Below are 19,909 nucleotides of genomic sequence, written 5' to 3'. Positions count from 1 at the left end.
GGTTTGTGAATCAAAGCAATGTTGTCATCCACAGGGAAAAGGGGATAATTTAATACCAGATGCCCTGCTATGGAAAGTCAGGAATAGCTCAGTATTCCACAGACTACACAGGAGATTTTTAGGCTGACTATGTGCAAACACAAAATCAAAATTAAAGCAATTCACTAAGAATGATGCTCCTTTTTAGAGCAATTAAAATACAGTGAATTAGACCCTGAACTTGATGTGAGTTGCTTTCAGTGGGCTGTTTAAATGTCAGATGATAGTCACATCCGAAACATGTAATAACTCCAAATCACAAGGTCCATTCTGAAAGCACTTCCACTTTTTGTGGCAGATGAGCACCACCATTTATTTTGAAATCTTTGCTGATGCTGTTTTAGTCTGTGATACTGGGACACAAAATATATCTACATGCAGCATCTGGAAACATGTCTGATCCTTTTTCTTTCCAAGAGCCATTAACATATAATTTTTGCTTCACTGCAAATCAGTCATGATCAGACAGGAACAATCAATGAGTGGCAACCTCTCCCTAGAGCCATTCTAACAAGATTCTTTCATGTAAGAACTCGGTGTAATTACAGAAAAAAGGACAGCTCTCTCAAATGTGGTTGCCTAAGACATGAGCATGCTGGAGTTCCAGGAAACTGAACAAAACTAGTACCAAGTTTTGCGCTTTGGTGCCAAATGGAGACACTCCATTTTGAAATTACTCTGCTAATCAAAAAAGCTACTTTCCCCAGTTTTACGTCTTTTAGCAGTATTTAACCCTTTGGTGCTGTCAGTTCAGGTGTACTCCTGAGCCAACAAGATACAAGCCAAAGGGCTGTCACAGTAAGAACTAGAGGCAATGGTTTGGAATGGTGTGTAGCACATACCGTATTTTTTTTCAAACAGCTCTTCAACTTGCTTTCTCAAGTCTGTAATTCGTGCATTCCATTTCTCTGCAAAGAGAAGGACATGTCAGACTACAAACAAAACTGAGGATCTCTTGTAAAGTCTGTGTTACCAATGAAACATGTAGTGTGCTTTTACTGCTCACTTGCATACAGGTGACTGCAGAGTACAGTACAGGCTATACTTTAAAGCAAATGGATATGTTCAGGAAAAAAAAAGTACAGAATAAATTCTTTAAGATTACCTCCCAAACTTGTATATTAAATCGAGTTAAAAAAACCACAACACAAACCAGGCTAAAGTAACTTCCAAAACTGGTTTCTCTTCGACGGATCAGTCAGCAGCTCTCATAGCCATCAGGGGTAAAGGCAGTTTGTAGCTGCTGTTGATAGTTATCTAAATTTTGTGCTGAAAAGCTTAATTATTGAAGCTTGATAAAGCATACAGTGAATACATGGAGTTGTTTTGGCGCAAATCTGTATAACTATCTGGGTCAGGAGGCATTGTGCCATCCTCTACCTTAACCCAGCATTTCTCCAAGTCCTGGTGTTGCAAAACATCCTCATAAATCCTACTTCTGAAAGAAGATAGAGACTGCAAGACAGAAGTTATCCAAATCCAGTCCTGTGTTACACGGACAACTGCATTAAATGGTAGAATTTTAACACTTAATTTTCTGCTTGTGACAGAGCACACGTTTTCACGGCTTTTTTGTACTATCTCAATGCTTTTAGGAAAATTCCACAACTCTTTTGTAGATGTTACCAGATGTCGTCTGGCCTTTTAAGAAAGAATTAAGCAAGTGTACTTACAGCTTATTTCTTACTCCAAAGACTTGAATCTAGTAACTACAGAGGTCAAAAAATGATGCCATTCAAGCTATGACACTTCCAGTTGTCAAAAAATACTTATATCAGACAAGATAGAGGACTGAATTTTGAGTCTCTATCAAAAGGGACTTAAATATTCATTCTCAGACCAATGTACACAGCTTTGGTGTCCATATTTAATCTTTTTTTTTTAATGTAGTTTCATGGATATCAACAGAACAGAATGCTTCAGATGTAGGCAAGAATTAGACCTTTTTTAACAGGGAAAGGGTATTTTGGCATGCTCCCTTGCATCCACACAAACTCTTCATTCTAGTTACCTGGCAGATTTTGAAATTACATTCTTGTGGATAAATTTATACAATTACTTCTGCCACCCTTCTACTGCTACCCTGTACTGCACAGCTTCTTATGTGATAAACACACTGTGAGCTCAATGTTTTCTATTCCTGTGACGCTTTCTCCTTACAATATTCCCTCCTTTAACTTCTGATACAGACCTAGATGAAGCTCTCTCTGATTTTAGCACAACCACCAACTGCATTTTCTGTTGACCAGTGGAACAATGGATTAACAGCAGCTTTAGCAGAAGAGTCAGGAAAATATGAGCCAGAACTGGCTGGTCTAAAGGGGAAACCCTACTTTACTCCACAGAGCTGGTGAACACACATGGACAGTCATGGAGCAAGGGTTTTAAAAGGCATCTGTGTGATTCAGGAGTGGAACTGAGGAAAGCATTAACAGTTGAGATCCTGTCAGTTCGTCAAGCTCTAAGGCAGACTCGAGAAATGATCTCCTCTAAAACTCAGGTTGGTTTTCGTTAGAGGGAGAACAGGCAGAAACAATGTCATACCATATTACAAAACAACCATATAGAAGCATACAAATAATACTGAATATTGGTGGTTGCACAATTTTAGGAGACACTGCTCCTACACCGACTGGTCTCCTACATAAGCCATTAAGCTATCAAGGCTTCATTTTTCTCAGTTTCCAAATCTCACTATCACTGGTCAAATATACCATGTGGATCTTTTCAATCTCCTACTTTCATGTCCCTCTCCCTCCAATGGAAACACTACAGGGATTCATAATAAAATACACATTACAGGCATTTTTGTTTGGAATGGTGAATACACAGAGAACAGGAAACTGGAAAAAAAATCATAAACTGGCTCACATTTTGGTCAGCACACTGTTTTTTTGGCTACTTTTATACTTTATTAGTAAATCGAACAACAGAGATATTTAAAATTCAGAGGGATTATCAGGTAACCAGTGTGATTTTTTAATCTGATTGTCAGCATTACTAACCCCTTGGATCCTGACCAATTACTGTAAAAACATTCTTTCATCACACACTTTGTGCTCACATAGCAAAGTTGAAGACCTATCACAAAACTAAGCTCTGTTTTAGTAACCACCGCAAAGCAATTTAGTTTTCCTGTAGGCACCAAAATAAATGGTGGTTTCCTTCTATTCCTCCATAAACACCTTCTGATACACCATCCCAGTTAAAAACCAATCCTGAAAACTTCCCCCATTTGTCCACAGTCTCCTCAATTTATCCATTCTCTGCTCTTTTGGATATGTTCCAGATAACATCCACTACAGCTGAGGAAACCTGCACAGTGTACATACATTAATGTTCAGGTACTAGGCACTCTACTATTCCCATATCAATGCCATAGAGTACTCCATGGGGAAATAAAACAGAAAACACACAACTCAGCATGGAAAACAAAGAGCAACTCTAAGCATGCTGCAAGCTGGTAAAACCTGTGCTCAACAGTGTGCCAAAATGGGGAAAAAACATACACACTTCCCATCACTGTTGTAGTCAGACAACAGCTAGGGGGACTTTATTCCCCACTAAAATGGTTTAACACAACTGCAAGACAAAACTTGAGGCTTCTGACCTTTTTATAAAATTTCTTAAGAAAGCAAAAGAACGTGGAAAGTGATTTTTACTGACAATGTCAGTTCCTTTCAGCAATGATATTTTTTAACCTCAAACAGCTGGTTCAGATTTTTTTTGAAATCCAACCTCCCTTCCCAGAGATTATCAAATTCTATCAAACATTTTAATAGACATTTGTTACAATTATTTTGTTTTCCTGTCTCCACAAAACTAAGAGCACAGTTCATTATTCACCCTGTTTCTCAGGCCACTTGGGCTACCTGATCAATCAATCAAGACATCAACGAAGTCCCTCCAACCCAAACATCTCATTGCTGTTATGTAAAATACTGGAAGTCCTTATCAGATGAGACAGATTTCTCTCTCAAGCATCTATACCCCTTTTCCAGTTTTCTGAGTGCATGTGCCTTTGTCATTCTGCAGCTTCTCATGATAGAATTAACCACCTCCTTTCTCCTGTCCCATTAGCTAATATTAGACTTGGTTATCAAAGGTGCAAAGTCTTCTGAAATATCCAAACACCAGCACTGAAACTACCAACAGTTGCTAGTTTTTCCATTAGAGAAAATGAAGCATCTTTCTCTGAAGCTTCTCACATTCATTTTGTGTTTTAAACAGACCTGGAAACACTATAGAGAAATGCCACTTTCTGTAGGTGAACCCCAAAGTGAACATGAGGGGTAATAACGCCAGTACAGATTAGGAAACCCAGGAGTAAAGATGTCTGAAAAACCCATGAGCTGTAAATCCCTGTAATCTAAGAGTGGGTGGTTTAGAACAAAATTTTCTTGAGAATAGCTCAGAGCAATAAACTACTAAGTCAACTCACAGCAACAGTGAGCAGATAAGCTCTGAGATGCTCTTAAACTGGTGTTTCAACATTGCAAGCTCAACTAAAATTTTTATTGTCCTAAAAGCTAATTACCTTTGCTCTACATCTCTAACCAACATCACTCTTTATTTCTCTTCAAAAACTGTTGGCACACAAAGCTTAAATGCTGTTTTCTGCTGAGAGAATATATATAGGGAAAGCTTTGCAAGAGTAAGTGGTAAGTATTGTACTCGCCAATGCTGACATTATGTTCTCCGGTAGCACCCAAAAATAATGTTAAATATGGAAGTGGCTACTAGTAGTAATGACCTTAAAAGATGACAGCTCACAATACTTTATTATTTTGGCTGAAATTAGCATTAAATACATGATTCACACAATACAGATGTCACAAGGAGATCCAAGGAGACTATTCAATTCACCTCAAATTCCAGAATTCCTAAGAAACATCTCAAAAAATGTGCCAAAGGACATATTCCAGACTGCACAGAATCTTATAAAAGTAGACAGATGAATGGGCTATGTGTCCAGAAACCAAAACAAACCAAGGAATTAAGGAGAGGTAAAGGACTTCCAAAATATCCCTGGGGAAGCATCTTTGACCAGAGTAACCATGGCGTGTGGATGCATTTCTGTGGAGAACTCTACATAAGGGATCATGAAACAACACCACCAAAAAGATCCCAACTTTCTGTGTGTCCATTCACGTGCTCACTTTGAAGAACAAAAAGCAACAAAGGTAGCCTATGATGATGATTATACTCCTGCAATACATCTACAAAGAGCCCTGGGCTCTTAAATGAATGCTTGCACGGGTGTGTCTTGCTCCTGCAGCATGACATTGCCTGACACCTCTTCAGAAAACCAAGCAGAGAGAAAAATAATTTTAATTTTTTATCTTACCAAAATTGAATTCTCCAACTTTTCTTTTCTCAGAATTGCCAGCTTCATTAGTCGACTTGGTCCTTTTTCGTCTCTTATATGAGGGCATATAGTCATCATCATCTTAAAGAAACATAAAAATTGAACACTGGTTCAATGTCCAGACAACTCATGTGCAATGCTGGAGCTGCTTTGAATTTCAAAGCTCTAATTCAAGTATTGGACTGGGCTTATCGGGGCATCAAACTGTGCAACACATTACTTATGTGAGAAACTTTAGAAAGCTCCTCTTCCTACCCCTGTAGGAATAACCTGTGCAAGACAGCCTCTGTAAGGCACCAAACAGTAAAAAGCACAGCTGCTTCTGTACTTCCGAAGGAAAACAATATTGTGTTTTGAAACATGACTGCAAACCTCACAATCATAAAATGACCATGCAACAGCAAAAGGAAATCAGGAAATAAACTGCGCAGATATTGATGACATTTTTTTTATCTAACTGGAAGTAGTACCATTCCACTAGAAAGTCTCACAACAACAGCACCTAAGTTTTGTCCTGAAGAGCTCAAAGGTGATAAAACCAGTTTCAACACACTGTAAAAATAATGGACGCAAATGAAAACTCATGTAACAGGTCAACTCCACCTTAAACACACACACATGGACAGACAGGAAAACTGCAAATGCAGGAATTTTTGGGTGAGCTGCTACTCAGCCAGTCACTTCTCAATCCAACCCTATCCTCCTTAGGTTCCTGAGCTAGGAAGACTGTCCAATTCCCAACACCTGCGACCTTAATGGAAAATGAACCATTTCAACAGACAAAGACAATCAATTTCACATAAAAAATAGCAGGTACCCAGGTCACTAAGGGTATAGTTCACTTTGCAAGAATAACATGACATATTGACACACCTTGTACCTATGCAGTTGTATTATATTCTGTCAGACAAAACCCCTTCAGATCATTTTTACTTTTGCGGAAAGACCTTTATGGATACACAGAACTTAATGACTCTTACTACCTCTTCTGTTGAGATAATAAGAACTCTTCTGTAAGAGTTACTTTATTGCTGGATGACAAAAAGGTAATAGTAATGCCAGAAGTGGCAGCTTCTGTCCTAAATGCCCCTGCCTATTTCCTAGATTGCTAATGGGGTGGTCTCAATCCTAATCGAATTCCAGAAGCAAGCACTGCAAAAGCCACTCGCAGAAGTGCTTTAAAGCAGTCACAGGACATGTAATCCAAAACCACAAGAAACAGAGCTGACTCCCAACCAAGATCCTAGACTGGAAACAACAGCAACACTGGGCAGTGGCTTTAGTGCCATTCAGATGAGAAAGGCAAGTGGCAAGTACAAAGGTTTTTCTCTCGTATTTATCGCTATGAGGCAAATAAATTGAGGCTTCGCTTATGCCACCAGTGACACAGCCCTTCTGTTCTGGTACAGTTCTTCCCAGAAGCTAGTGTTCACCAGAAATTTTATATAACTACAGTGTGCTTACAAAACAATGTGTTCTTCAGAATGAATGAAAATTATAACATCCTGTGTGTTCAATGACTATTCTTCATTACCAACACTTGAAATTAACGTGAAAGATGCAAACTGCTGCCAGGCATCATTTCAAAACCAGCCCAGGAAGTCCAATATCCTTCACCATATTGTAGCTTTATAAAACTTCTGGACTAGATCTGTTTACCAAGCAGTGCACAATCCAAGCTGCAGTCAACACTGGCACATAAGTCTGTTTATTCAGTGACAAGTAACGCAGGCACTGGAAAGCATTTTTTGGATATAAAAATGCCCAACAGACTGAAATCAATGAACCACTGAACTGACCTTCTTCATTGGAGAACTCAACCTCAGAATCCTCACTTGTTTCTGACGACTCATGCTGGGAGGAAGCTGAAAGGGAAAAACAGGGCTGCTGAATGATGGACACAGAAAAGGGTTTTCTAACCAAACACTCCACGATTCTGCATTTAAACTAACATTTGTCAGAGAAACCCCTGGCACTCACTGCAGGGAAGAAAAGCAGAAGCAAAGATATTTTACCAAAAGCCTTGAAGCAATTCCAGACAAGGGTAAGGAGGTGAGGATTACACTTGCTAAACCACGTGTGCAGCAGTGCAGAGTTGGTGGCAAGGACAGTAGGAAATCCCTTCTTCTTGGCTTAGAAGGATTAATACAATCATAAATATTTTTCTCTTTGTTATCAAGGATTACTGAAAATATAAACAAAGGCTGTGTGCCACCACAGATTATGCATTTCTTTACCATTTACACAGCCTCTGGCTGTTGCACTATAATGACCGCCGCCATAACAGGCTGCAAGGCCAATAATGAAACACGGGAGGGAAATTCATGATCACAAAGGCTTTTGTTGGGGCCGTGTGCACCAACAAAACAAACAGCATTAGGCCTATCAACACTCGGTGTGAGAAACAGCAATTTATATTCAACTGCAGTAAAGTTTAAAAAACTACAGGCAGCTAGATCAGAAACTATACCAACATTAAGTAGCAGGGTATGAAGGAACGTGTTTTACTTATTCTGGCACAGTAATGCTGCACTTGTGCATTTTCAAGAGCATCTGCTTTCAGATCTCTGTAAGATGGAGTATGATATCGCTTTGGGAGCAAGTCAGAAGGAATCTCTGTTTCAAAGGCCCTTCACGTGATGTTGTCTATAGTAGACGTTCAGCAGCATCTCCTGAGATGCCTTAACTGGAGTATATTTGAACTATGTCAAACAGATCATCCCGTCCATGGAAAACAGAGTATGATGTTTTGGTCTAATTCCGAGTGAGTGCTGGGTAGATAACTACCAAATGCAAAGTACAACAAAATGAAATAATTAGGTGGTCTTTCTTTTAGTAGACATGAACATAAAGTACGGTCATGTCCTAGTTACAGAGGCCTGGACCTGTTTATCATCATCATCATGGCTCAATTTCGCGAACGAAGATTTGGGAAAGGCTCTACCCACATTTGTTACAAGCATACTTGTGGCTAATAAGGCCAATACGAGACAGACATGTCTGATTGCAAAAGGCAAGAGCAGAAAGACTCCTTAGATGGTGTATTTTGCAAGGCACGATTCTTTCTGCATTGTCTTTTCTCCTCAAGAGTTATCCTGCGTGTGTTCTCAAAGGAAGCAGCAGTGTTATAGATGGCGTGTCTCCAGACCTCCCGACTGGAGGCCAGAGCAGACCAGTTATGGTGATCAATATGGCCAAGGCTGAGATGTTGTTTCAGGGAGTTCTTGTATCTTCTCTTCAGGGCTCCTCTCTTACAGCAGCCGGTGGCCAGTTCACCATAAAGAAGGATCTTAGGGAGGCAGTGGTTGGTCCTTCATCCTGGAGACGTGCCCTGCCCAGCGCATCTGTGTTCTCAGCAACATGGCCTCAATGCTTGTGACTGCTGCTTGTTCTAGAACAGATGTATTGGTCACATAATCTGACCAGTGGATGTTTAGGATTGTACAGAGACAGCATTGATGGAAGCGTTCTAGGAGACGCAGGTGGTGGCAGTAAATGGCCCATGATTCAAATCCATATAAGAGAATAGACAGCACTATGGCTTTGTAAACACTGATCTTGGTACTTTTCTTCAAGTGTTTATTATGCCAAATGCTTTTATGGAGTTTTCTGAAAGCACTATATGCGTTTGCTAACCTGTTGTCTATCTCTCCATCAGTCTTACCATCCGAGGAGATGAGGCTACCAAGGTAATTAAACTACTGGACTGATTTGAGCTCTGATTGGCCAATGGTGATATAGGGATGATGGAAGACTTCCTGAGGTGCAGGCTGATAGAGAATTTCTGTCTTCTTCAAGCTGACTTCCAGCCCAAAGAGCTCAGCAGCCTCAGCAAAGCAGGATGTTAAACGCTGCAGAGCTGCTTCTGTGTGAGCGACAAGGGCGGCTTCATCAGCATAAAGCAGCTCCCGGAAAAGATGATTTAAGGTCTTGACCTGTTTATCACTATGTGGGTATAACCAAAACTCTGTATTCTACACCCTCTATGTCATTTCTAATGGACTGGTAATAGTGGACCCTTTGCGGCAGCTGCCCAGGGCACACCTGACACCTCAGGCTACAAACTGGGTGTTGAAGAACCCTGAGATGCAGGTGAGTGATTTTTTGTCTTCACACCAGTGACTCAGCTGTGATAACTCCCCTCCAGGGAGGCATTAGCACCTTCACACCCAGCCTGAGAGGGTCATCTCTGCTATTGGGCCATAAGGGATGGCAATAATAGGCAGCTGCAATGACCTAGGCCATCAAAGATTCCAAAAATATCCCAGGACTCACAGAGTTAAATCACCCATTGTGAAACTTCCTGCCCTGGAGGATGAACTAGGCATTCCCACCCGAACCTGAGAATATATAATCCTCCGGCTTTGGGACTTCTGGTACCACCCTTCAGATCCAGAGGAGGACAAGAACTTCAACAGGACTGTGACTGCCACTCTCGACAAGATGGCAATCATTACTTCTGCAGAACTGTGACCATCATCTGGACCAACAGGCTTCCTTTCCTTTTACTTTGCACCCGGGGGGGGCCACGTGGTAACAGCAAATGAACACTGTTCTGTTCTTGTCACAGAGTGCTGGGTTATACAGCTGCCTTTGGGGGGTAAAACCAGTTTTCGCTCTATCATTCTATTTATTGTAATCTTTTTAGTAAATTGTAACTCTGACTTGTAATCTCTCTTGAGTTGGGTTCATTTCTCCTGCCGGTTTACTTTTAAACCAGCACAGGTCACAAAAATAACTGTCACATCAACTGACTGCTTAGAACACTTTGAGAGCATCAGAAAAGTTTAAAAAAAATAATAAAAGATTCTAGCATGCCCCAGAGTGGTGTAGTTTGGAAGATTAAAACAAAACCAAAATCACAAAAGGCAACCTTGTGGAAATATGAAAAGAGAAATGTGGTTGGAGAAGAAGTACAACTCCAATTAAGATGACACCTTTTCAAATATTTCAGTAAAAAAAAATCCCAACCGATTACGTTAATTTATTCTCACAAAAAAAACCATTTCACATCTCTAATCTTCTAACAGTGTTTCCACATCTGTTCCTTCACTGCAATCAAACACTGGTGGCTTCCTTTATACATATCAGGTAAAAAACATATACCTGAATATGCCATCTACTATAAAAGTAGACAGATGAATGGGCTACGTGTCCAGAAACCAAAACAAACCAAGGAATTAAGGAGAGGTAAAGGACTTCCAAAATATCCCTGGGGAAGCATCTTTGACCAGAGTAACCACGGCGTGTGGATGCATTTCTGTGGAGAACTCTACATAAGGGATCATGAAACAACACCACCAGAAAGATCCCAACTTTCTGTGTGTCCATTCACGTGCTCACTTTGAAGAACAAAAAGCAACAAAGGTAGCCTATGATGATGATTATACTCCTGCAGTACATCTAAAAAGAGCCCTGGGCTCTTAAATGAATGCTTGCACAGCTCTGTCTCGCTCCTGCAGCAGAATATCTTTTTATAAAACCAAGCAGAGGGACAAAAGATGCTTTATTTTTATCTTACTGTAGGGGTGGTACCCTTTCAGAAGAATTTGTAACGAGGAGTTAGAACTTGTTTTCCCTAAGAAAGTCCCTCCTGCCCAAGAGTACATTTTAAAAAATAGTTGGATGTTTTCCCTTCCCTTCACCTTTTGCATTCCAGTTAAAAAGCTGCAGTCTCTCTCTCTGGGCTGAGGAGAGAGAAACCCTCATGGGTGTTACAGGCCATGCTGGCAGTGAGCCTGGGGGGAGGAGGCCAGAGAAGAAAACAAGCCTGGCAGAGATCAGGAGGCAGGAGTTTCTCAGGCCCAGCATTTTCCTCAGCTGGGGCAGATTTTGCTTTGTAGGTTTTTGTGTTCTTGCCTTGGAAATAAATCTGTTTTGGGATCGTTCCAATGCCTTGGCATTTTGGGGGGATACCTGCGTGTATCTTACTCTACACTTACCAACAGTGCACTCTTCCACTTTTCTTCTCCCAGAATTGTCAGCTCCATTAGTTGACTGGGCACTTTTTGGTCTCTCGTTAGGGGGCAGATAGTCATCATCATCTTAAAGAAACATAAAAATTGAACACTGGTTCAATGTCCAGACAACTCATGTGCAATGCTGGAACTGCTTTGAATTGCAAAGCTCTAATGCAAGTATTGGACTGGGCTTATCAGAGCACCAAACTGTGCAACACATTACTTATGTGAGAAACTTTAGAAAGCTCCTCTTCCTACCCCTGTAGCAACAACCTGTGCAAGACAGATTCTGTAAGGCACAAAACAGCAAAAAGCACAGCTGCTTCTGTACTTCCGAAGGAAAACAACATTGTGTTTTGAAACATGACTGCAAACCTCACAATCATAAAATGACCATGCAACAGCAAAAGGAAATCAGGAAATAAACTGCGCAGATATTGATGACATTTTTTTTATCTAACTGGAAGTAGTACCATTCCACTAGAAAGTCTCACAACAACAGCACCTAAGTTTTGTCCTGAAGAGCTCAAAGGTGATAAAACCAGGTTCGAAACACTGTAAAACTAATGGATGCAAATGAAAACTCATGTAACAGGTCAACTCCACCTTAAACACACACACATGGACAGACAGGAAAACTGCAAATGCAGGAATTTTTGGGTGAGCTGCTACTCAGCCAGTCACTTCTCAATCCAACCCTATCCTCCTTAGGTTCCTGAGCTAGGAAGACTGTCCAATTCCCAACACCTGCGACCTTAATGGAAAATGAACCATTTCAACAGAAAAAGACAATCAATTTCACATAAAAAATAGCAAGTACCCAGGTCACTAAGGGTATAGTTCACTTTGCAAGAATAACATGACATATTGACACACCTTGTACCTATGCAGTTGTATTATATTCTGTCAGACAAAACCCCTTCAGACCATTTTTACTTTTGCGGAAAGGCATTTACCGAGATCAGATGGGATCGGGCATTTTCGGGGTGGTATGGCCATAGCGTTTGGCATAATAAACACTTGAAGAAAAGTACTAAGATCAGTGTTTACAAAGCCACTGTGATGTCTACTCTTTTATATGGTTCTGAATCATGGGTCATCTACTGCCACCACCTGCGTCTCCTAGAACGCTTCCATCAACGCTGCCTCTGCACAATCCTTAACATCCACTGGTCAGATTATGTGACCAATACATCTGTTCTAGAACAAGCAGCAGTCACAAGCATTGAGGCCATGTTACTTAGAACACAGCTGTGTTGGGCAGGGCACGTCTCCAGGATGAAGGACCAACCACCGCCTCCCTAAGATCTTGCTCTATGGTGAACTTGCCACCAGCTGCTGTAAGAGAGGAGCCCTGAAGAGAAGATACAAAGACTCCCTGAAACAACATCTCAGCCTTGGCCATATTGATCACCATAACTGGTCTACTCTGGCCTCCAATCGGGAGGTCTGGAGACACACCATCTATAACACTGCTGCTTCCTTTGAGAATACATGCAGAATCACTCTCGAGGAGAAAAGACAAGGCAGAAAGAATCGTGTCTTGCAGAATATACCACCTAAGCAGTGTTTCTGCTGTGCCTTTTGCAATCGGATGTGTCTATCTCATATTGGCCTTTTTAGCCACCAGTGTGGTTGTAACAAATGTGGATAGAGCCTTTCCCAAATCGTCCTTCACAAAGCCCAGCCATGATGATGATGAAAAGCCTTTACATGTACACAGAACTTAATGACTCCTATTACCTCTTCTTTTGAGGAAATGTAAGAGTTTCTTTTTGCTGGATGACAAAAAGGTAATAGTAATGCCAGAAGTGGCAGCTTCTGTCCTAAATGCCCCTGCCTATTTCCTAGATTGCTAATGGGGTGGTCTCAATCCTAATCGAATTCCAGAAGCAAGCACTGCAAAAGCCACTCGCAGAAGTGCTTTAAAGCAGTCACAGGACATGTAATCCAAAACCACAAGAAACAGAGCTGACTCCCAACCAAGATCCTAGACTGGAAACAACAGCAACACTGGGCAGTGGCTTTAGTGCCATTCAGATGAGAAAGGCAAGTGGCAAGTACAAAGGTTTTTCTCTCGTATTTATCGCTATGAGGCAAATAAATTGAGGCTTCACTTATGCCACCAGTGACACAGCCCTTCTGTTCTGGTACAGTTCTTCCCAGAAGCTAGTGTTCACCAGAAATTTTATATAACTACAGTGTGCTTACAAAACAATGTGTTCTTCAGAATGAATGAAAATTATAACATCCTGTGTGTTCAATGACTATTCTTCATTACCAACACTTGAAATTAACGTGAAAGATGCAAACTGCTGCCAGGCATCATTTCAAAACCAGCCCAGGAAGTCCAATATCCTTCACCATATTGTAGCTTTATAAAACTTCTGGACTAGATCTGTTTACCAAGCAGTGCACAATCCAAGCTGCAGTCAACACTGGCACATAAGTCTGTTTATTCAGTGACAAGTAACGCAGGCACTGGAAAGCATTTTTTGGATATAAAAATGCCCAACAGACTGAAATCAATGAACCACTGAACTGACCTTCAATAGTGACCTCGACCTCAGGATTCTCACGTGTTTCTGACGACTCATGCTGGGAGGAAGCTGAAAGGGAAAAACAGGGCTGCTGAATGGAGTATGATATCGCTTTGGGAGCAAGTCAGAAGGAATCTCTGTTTCAAAGGCCCTTCACGTGATGTTGTCTATAGTAGACGTTCTGCAGCATCTCCTGAGATGCTTTAACTGGAGTATATTTGAACTATATCAAACAGATCATCCTGTCCATGGAAAACAGAGTATGATGTTCTGGTCTAATTCTGAGTGAGTGCTGGGTAGATAACTACCAATGCAAAGCACAACAAAACGAAAGAATTAGGTGGTCTTTCTTTTAGTAGACATGAACATAAAGTACGGTCAGAAAAAGAACTGTCACATCAACTGATCACTTAGAACCTTCTTGAGAGCATCAGAAAAATTTGAAAAAATAATCAAAGGTACACAATTTTTTGAAATTTAAGAACAGCCACAAGACTAGCAAATGGTCCATCCAGTTCAGTACCAAATCCCTGAGAAACAGTCGTAATTAAGAGACTCACGCAAAAAAGCCAAAGCAGATAGTAACAAAGTTCTGGAAGAAAACTCCCAGATGGGACATTTCTTCTTAAGTCACTCTAGTGGGTTGACCCTGGCTGGATGCCAGGTACCCACTAAAGCCACTCTCTCACTCTCCCTCTGCAAATGGACAGAGGAGAGATAAAAAAAAAAACAGCTAAGGATTCCTGAGTTGAGATTAACAGCTGGGAGAGGTCTCTGCAGGGGAGGGTCTCTGCACACCAAAGGTCCTCCAGGGGCAGCAAGGGGACAGCCTGCTCCATGGTCTGTACCACGGGCCACAGAGGCCTCAGCTCCCTTGCCTGGAGCTCCTCTTCCCCCTCCTTCTGCACTGACCTTGATGTCTACCTTCTTGTTCCCACGTTCTCACTCTGCTCTTCCCTGGCTGGAATTCTCTCTGCGCCACAACCTTCTGTTCTTAAATATCTTATCACAGAGGCGTCACTACTATTCCTAATTGCCTTGGCCTTGGTCAGCGGGAGGAAGTCCGTCCTGGAGCCAGCTGGCATTGGCTCCATGGGACAGGGGAAGCTTCTAGCAGCTTTTAGCAGAAGCCACCCCTGTAGCCCCCCCACTACCAAAACCCAGCCACAGTGACCCACTACAGTCACATTAAACCAACTGTTTCAAACATTAAAGTAAGGGGGTTTTTAACAACGTATTATCATCCCTAGGTATCCCTTGATCTTGGGTAAATACACACAGCTCCTCAGCAGCAACGTTCTTCACAGTCCTAAATGTTGTCATTCACCAGCACTGGCTCCAGTTTCTCAAACGTGATTTCATTCAGTTTAAAACAATTTCTTCTGATGCACATAACCTTAACTTTCTGATTGCTGAATTTCAATCACACCGTGTTGCCCGCTCATCCAATCTCACTAAGACCTCAGACACCTTTATCAGCTACAGCTAGCCCAGGGGATCCCAGGCACACCATAATTTTGCCACTTCCTCTATCACCATCTTGTCACGGTTACTGGAGGGGAAAAAGAGTGAAACGCCCCAGTCATATCTACCAAAATATACATTCATACGTGTCTCTGACGTTTTTCTTTGCAGAAAACAATCATTTCTGTAACTATGCATCACTGGCTGTAGCTTTTAGACAAACTCCTGGAAGAATTTTAAATGCCTATTCTATGAATTTCTTTAATAACAGACAGATTACACCGAAGAGTTTATAAAATCCAAACACTGTCACTGATGTTTTTCTTTCTTACTCGTTTTTGTGAGGATCAGCAATAAATCATTTCATTTTCTAGAATCCAGACAAGACTGCCTACTCTGTGTGCCTATCTAAATCACAAGTGAAATTTAAGTTAGACTGTTACCCGCAATTTTTAGTCACTGTCTCTAGACCTTTTTATAAATACTAACCTTCATGAACAACAGATTTTTTCTGTTCAGCAAAACCAGGTGCAACTTTCAGCATTGCTCTTACAGAAACTTGTAAAGAGATTTGTAAACTTGTAAACAGATTTGAGAAAAGGGTCCGTAAGAAAACCTTATTCTGACTCAAAGGGCCACACTCAGCATCTGTAGGTATAAAATTCTAGTCAAAACCAAGGCAAAGCCAGTGTCTTGGTCATTTCCTATTACACTTCCCTTTCCTCATGCTCTCTCTTCACAGTCAGGCATAAAGCTCATGGCATTATGCTTAGGAAAACAAAGTACCTAGATAATTTCTTCTCAAATAGGTGGAGTTAACAGTGCAGTCAGCACAAGCAAAGAACTTTATTCTCCTTTATCAACAGACATGCTTTTTATTCATGTAATGGTACCCTTACCTATGATGATAGTTACCTTCAAAGCAAAACTAACAGGATTTGCAAGAAGGAGCACTGCTGCTACCATAACCTGGCTTTTAAAAGCACACAACTCAGGCTGGAGAGCCTTAGTGCTTAGAATGAAGCTAGTGGAGGATGATGTACTTTTCACATCACGTCAAAGCACGCAATGTTGGGTGACGAGTACCTTACAAATGCTATTCATGATTTAAAATAACAACAACTTCCATCCCAATCTGTTTATAGCATGCTCCAGAGTTGTGTGATTTGAGAGATTAAAACAAAACCAAAATCACAAAAGACAACCTTGTGGAAATATGAAAAGAGAAATGTGGTTGGAGAAGAAGTACAACTCCAACTAAGATGACACCTTTTCAATATTTCAGTAAAAAAACCACAACCGATTACAATAATTTATTCTCACAAAAAACATTTCACATCTCTGATCTCCTAACGGTGTTTCCACATCTGTTCCTTCACTGCAATCTGAACACCGGTGGCTTCCTTTACACATATCAAGTAAAAAACATATACCTGACTGTACTGTCTACTATAAAAGTAGACAGATGAATGGGCTATGTGTCCAGAAACCAAAACAAACTAAGGAATAAAGGAGAGGTAAAGGACTTCCAAAATATCCCTGGGGAAGCATCTTTGACCAGAGTAACCATGGCGTGTGGATGCATTTCTGTGGAGAACTCTACATAAGGGATCATGAAACAACACCACCAAAAAGATCCCAACTTTCTGTGTGTCCATTCACGTGCTCACTTTGAAGAACAAAAAGCAACAAAGGTAGCCTATGATGATGATTATACTCCTGCAATACATCTAAAAAGAGCCCTGGGCTCTTAAATGAATGCTTGCACGGGTGTGTCTCGCTTCTGCAGCATGACATTGCCTGACACCTCTTCAGAAAACCAAGCAGAGAGACAAAATAATCTTAATTTTTATCTTACCAACATTGCACTCTCTCACTTTTCTTCTACCAGTATTGCCAGCTTCATTAGTTGACCTAGTGCGTTTCGGTCTCTCATTACAGGGCAGGTAGTCGTCATCATCTTAAAGAAACATAAAAATATTACTGGTTCAATGTCTACACACTTCATATGCAATGTTGGAGCTGCTTTGAATTTCAAAGCTCTAATGCAAGTATTGGACTGGGCTTATCAGGGCATCAAATTGTGCAACCAATTACTTATCTGAGAAACTTTAGAAAGCTCCTGTTCCTACCTGTGTAGGAACAATCTGTGCAAGACAGCCTCTGCAAGGCACAAGCCATGAAAAGCAAGCTGGAAGCTTCTCATGGAAATAAGGCAAAAAAGCAAGGTGCGTGCCCAATGGAGGCACAGTCAAGTGACACGGGAAGAATTCAGAGATGCTGCTTGCCACTGTAGGGAGAAAATTCATGCGGCAAAAGCTCAGCTGCAGCTGAAGCTGCCAGAAATGTGGTGTACAATAAAAAGGATTTTTTTAAATATACTAATGGCAATTAGTAATACAGAAATGTTATCCGCCCAGTATTGGATGAGGATGGTCACCTCACAAACAGGGACAGAGACAAGGGAAAGGTGTTTAACGCTTCCTTTGCCTCTGTTTTCAACATGAATGAACAACCAAGAGGGTCTCAATGCCCTGAGCATGAGAACCATGACTGTGAGAATGATCAACTTCCAGTCAACCCTGTAAAGCTGGATCCCTACTATAAGGCCTGATTGGATTAATCCCAGAATCCTCAAAGAGCTGCCGATGTCTTCACAAAACCCCTTCCGATGAGTTTTGAGCGGTCCTGGGAATCCGGAGAGGTCCTGGCTGACTGGGAGCTGGTGAATGTTGTCCCAATTTTCAAGAACGGCAAGAAGGAGGACCCTGGAAACCACAGACTTGTCACCCTCACTTCAATGCCTGGTAATGCTATGGAAAGGATTATTTTTGGAAAAATTGAAAACCACCTTAAAGACAATGCTGTCACTGGTCACAGTCAGCACAGCTTCAGGAGAGGAAAGTCCTGCTTATGAAACCTGATTTCCTTCTATGACAACGTAATCCACCTGGGAAGACAGTTGATGTAATCCTTTAAGATTTCAGTAAAGCCTCTGATACTGTCTTTCTCAGGATCCCTCTGGACAAAACGTCGAGCCCACAGCTGGATAAACACATCATGTGGTGGGTGAGCAACTGGCTTATGAGTTGAGCACAGAGGGTGACAGTGACTACGGTGACATCAGATTGACAACCTGTCACTAGTGGGACTCCACACGGCTCCATCTTAGGCTCTGTCCCCTTCAAAATCTTCATAAGTGACTTGGATACAGGACCAGAAGGGACACTGATCAAGTTTGCAGGTGACCCAAACCTGGGAGGAGCTGCTGACTCCCTCGAAGGCAGGGAGGCCCTGCAGAGAGACCTCACAAGATCAGAAGGCTGGGCAATCACCAACCGTATGAAGTTCAACAAGGGAAAGTGATGGATTCTGCACCTGGGATTGGAACCCCTGGATGTCTGGACAGACTAGGGAAGGAAAGCAGTGCAAGGAAAGGGACGTGGGCATCCTGGTCAATGGAAAGTTGAATATGAGTCAGCAGTACCCTGGCAGCCAGGAGGGGCCAACTGTGTCCTGGAGGGCATCAGGCATGGCATCGTCAGCTGGTCAAGGGAAATGATTGTCCTTCTCTACTCTGCACTGGGGCAGCCTCACCTTGAATACTGTGTGCAGTTTTGGGCACCGTGACAAAAGAAAGATACTAAGCTATTAGAGAGCATGCAAAGGAGGGCAACAAAAATGGGGAAGGGCCTTGAGGGGAAGCCGTGTGAAGAGCAGCTGAGGGCACTTGGTCTGTTCAGCCTGGAGAAGAGGAGACTGAGGGGAGACCTAATTGCACTCTACCACTTCCTTGTGAGGGAAAGAAGACGGACAGGCATTGATCTCTTCTCCATGCTGACCAGAGAGGGGACCCAAGGTAATGGCCTGAAATGGTGCTGGGGGGCTTTAGGTTGCATATTAGAAAAAGGTTCTTCACACAGAGGTTGGTTAGGAACCAGAACAGGCTCCCCAGGGCAGTAGCCCCAGCACCAAGGCTGACAGAGTTCAAGGAGTGATTCGACGATAACCTCAGGCACATGGTGTGACTCTTGGGGATGATCCATTGGATGGATGAGAGCTGGACTCAATAATCCCTGTGGGTCCCAGCCAACTCAGCATATTCTATGATTTTGAAATGCAACTACACATCTCACAATCATAAAATGACCATGCAACAGCAAAAGGAAATCAGGAAATAAACTGCGCAGATATTGATGACATTTTTTTATCTAACTGGAAGTAGTACCATTCCACTAGAAAGTCTCACAACAACAGCACCTAAGTTTTGTCTTGAAGAGCTCAAAGGTGATAAAACCAGTTTCAAAACACTGTAAAAATAATAGATGCAAATGAAAACTCATGTAACAGGTCAACTCCACCTTAAACACACACACATGGACAGACAGGAAAACTGCAAATGCAGGAATTTTTGGGTGAGCTGCTACTCAGCCAGTCACTTCTCAATCCAACCCTATCCTCCTTAGGTTCCTGAGCTAGGAAGACTGTCCAATTCCCAACACCTGCGACCTTAATGGAAAATGAACCATTTCAACAGA

General features: G+C 41.7%; 1 protein-coding gene across 14 annotated transcripts in view; it reads right to left on the bottom strand.

The window, feature by feature from the left end:
- The window catches only part of GTF2I (general transcription factor IIi), a 105,189-nt gene that overhangs the window by 26,255 nt on the left and 59,025 nt on the right, over positions 1–19,909 (bottom strand). For 10 of the 14 annotated variants that reach the window (XM_064677584.1, XM_064677586.1, XM_064677580.1 and 7 more), the window contains 6 exons: positions 17,230–17,331; positions 13,914–13,976; positions 11,350–11,451; positions 7,207–7,272; positions 5,387–5,488; positions 882–947 (listed from right to left, as the gene is read on the bottom strand). In XM_064677584.1, coding sequence (XP_064533654.1) covers positions 882–947; positions 5,387–5,488; positions 7,207–7,272; positions 11,350–11,451; positions 13,914–13,976; positions 17,230–17,331 — 501 coding nt within the window. The remainder of the gene's footprint in view (positions 1–881; positions 948–5,386; positions 5,489–7,206; positions 7,273–11,349; positions 11,452–13,913; positions 13,977–17,229; positions 17,332–19,909) is intronic. The other 4 variants (XM_064677585.1, XM_064677591.1, XM_064677587.1 and 1 more) reach the window with 2 other exon arrangements.

This window comes from Pseudopipra pipra, chromosome 21 (genome assembly GCF_036250125.1).
Source record: "Pseudopipra pipra isolate bDixPip1 chromosome 21, bDixPip1.hap1, whole genome shotgun sequence".
NCBI lineage: Eukaryota > Metazoa > Chordata > Aves > Passeriformes > Pipridae > Pseudopipra > Pseudopipra pipra.
This window is presented reverse-complemented; position numbering and strand designations above follow the sequence as displayed.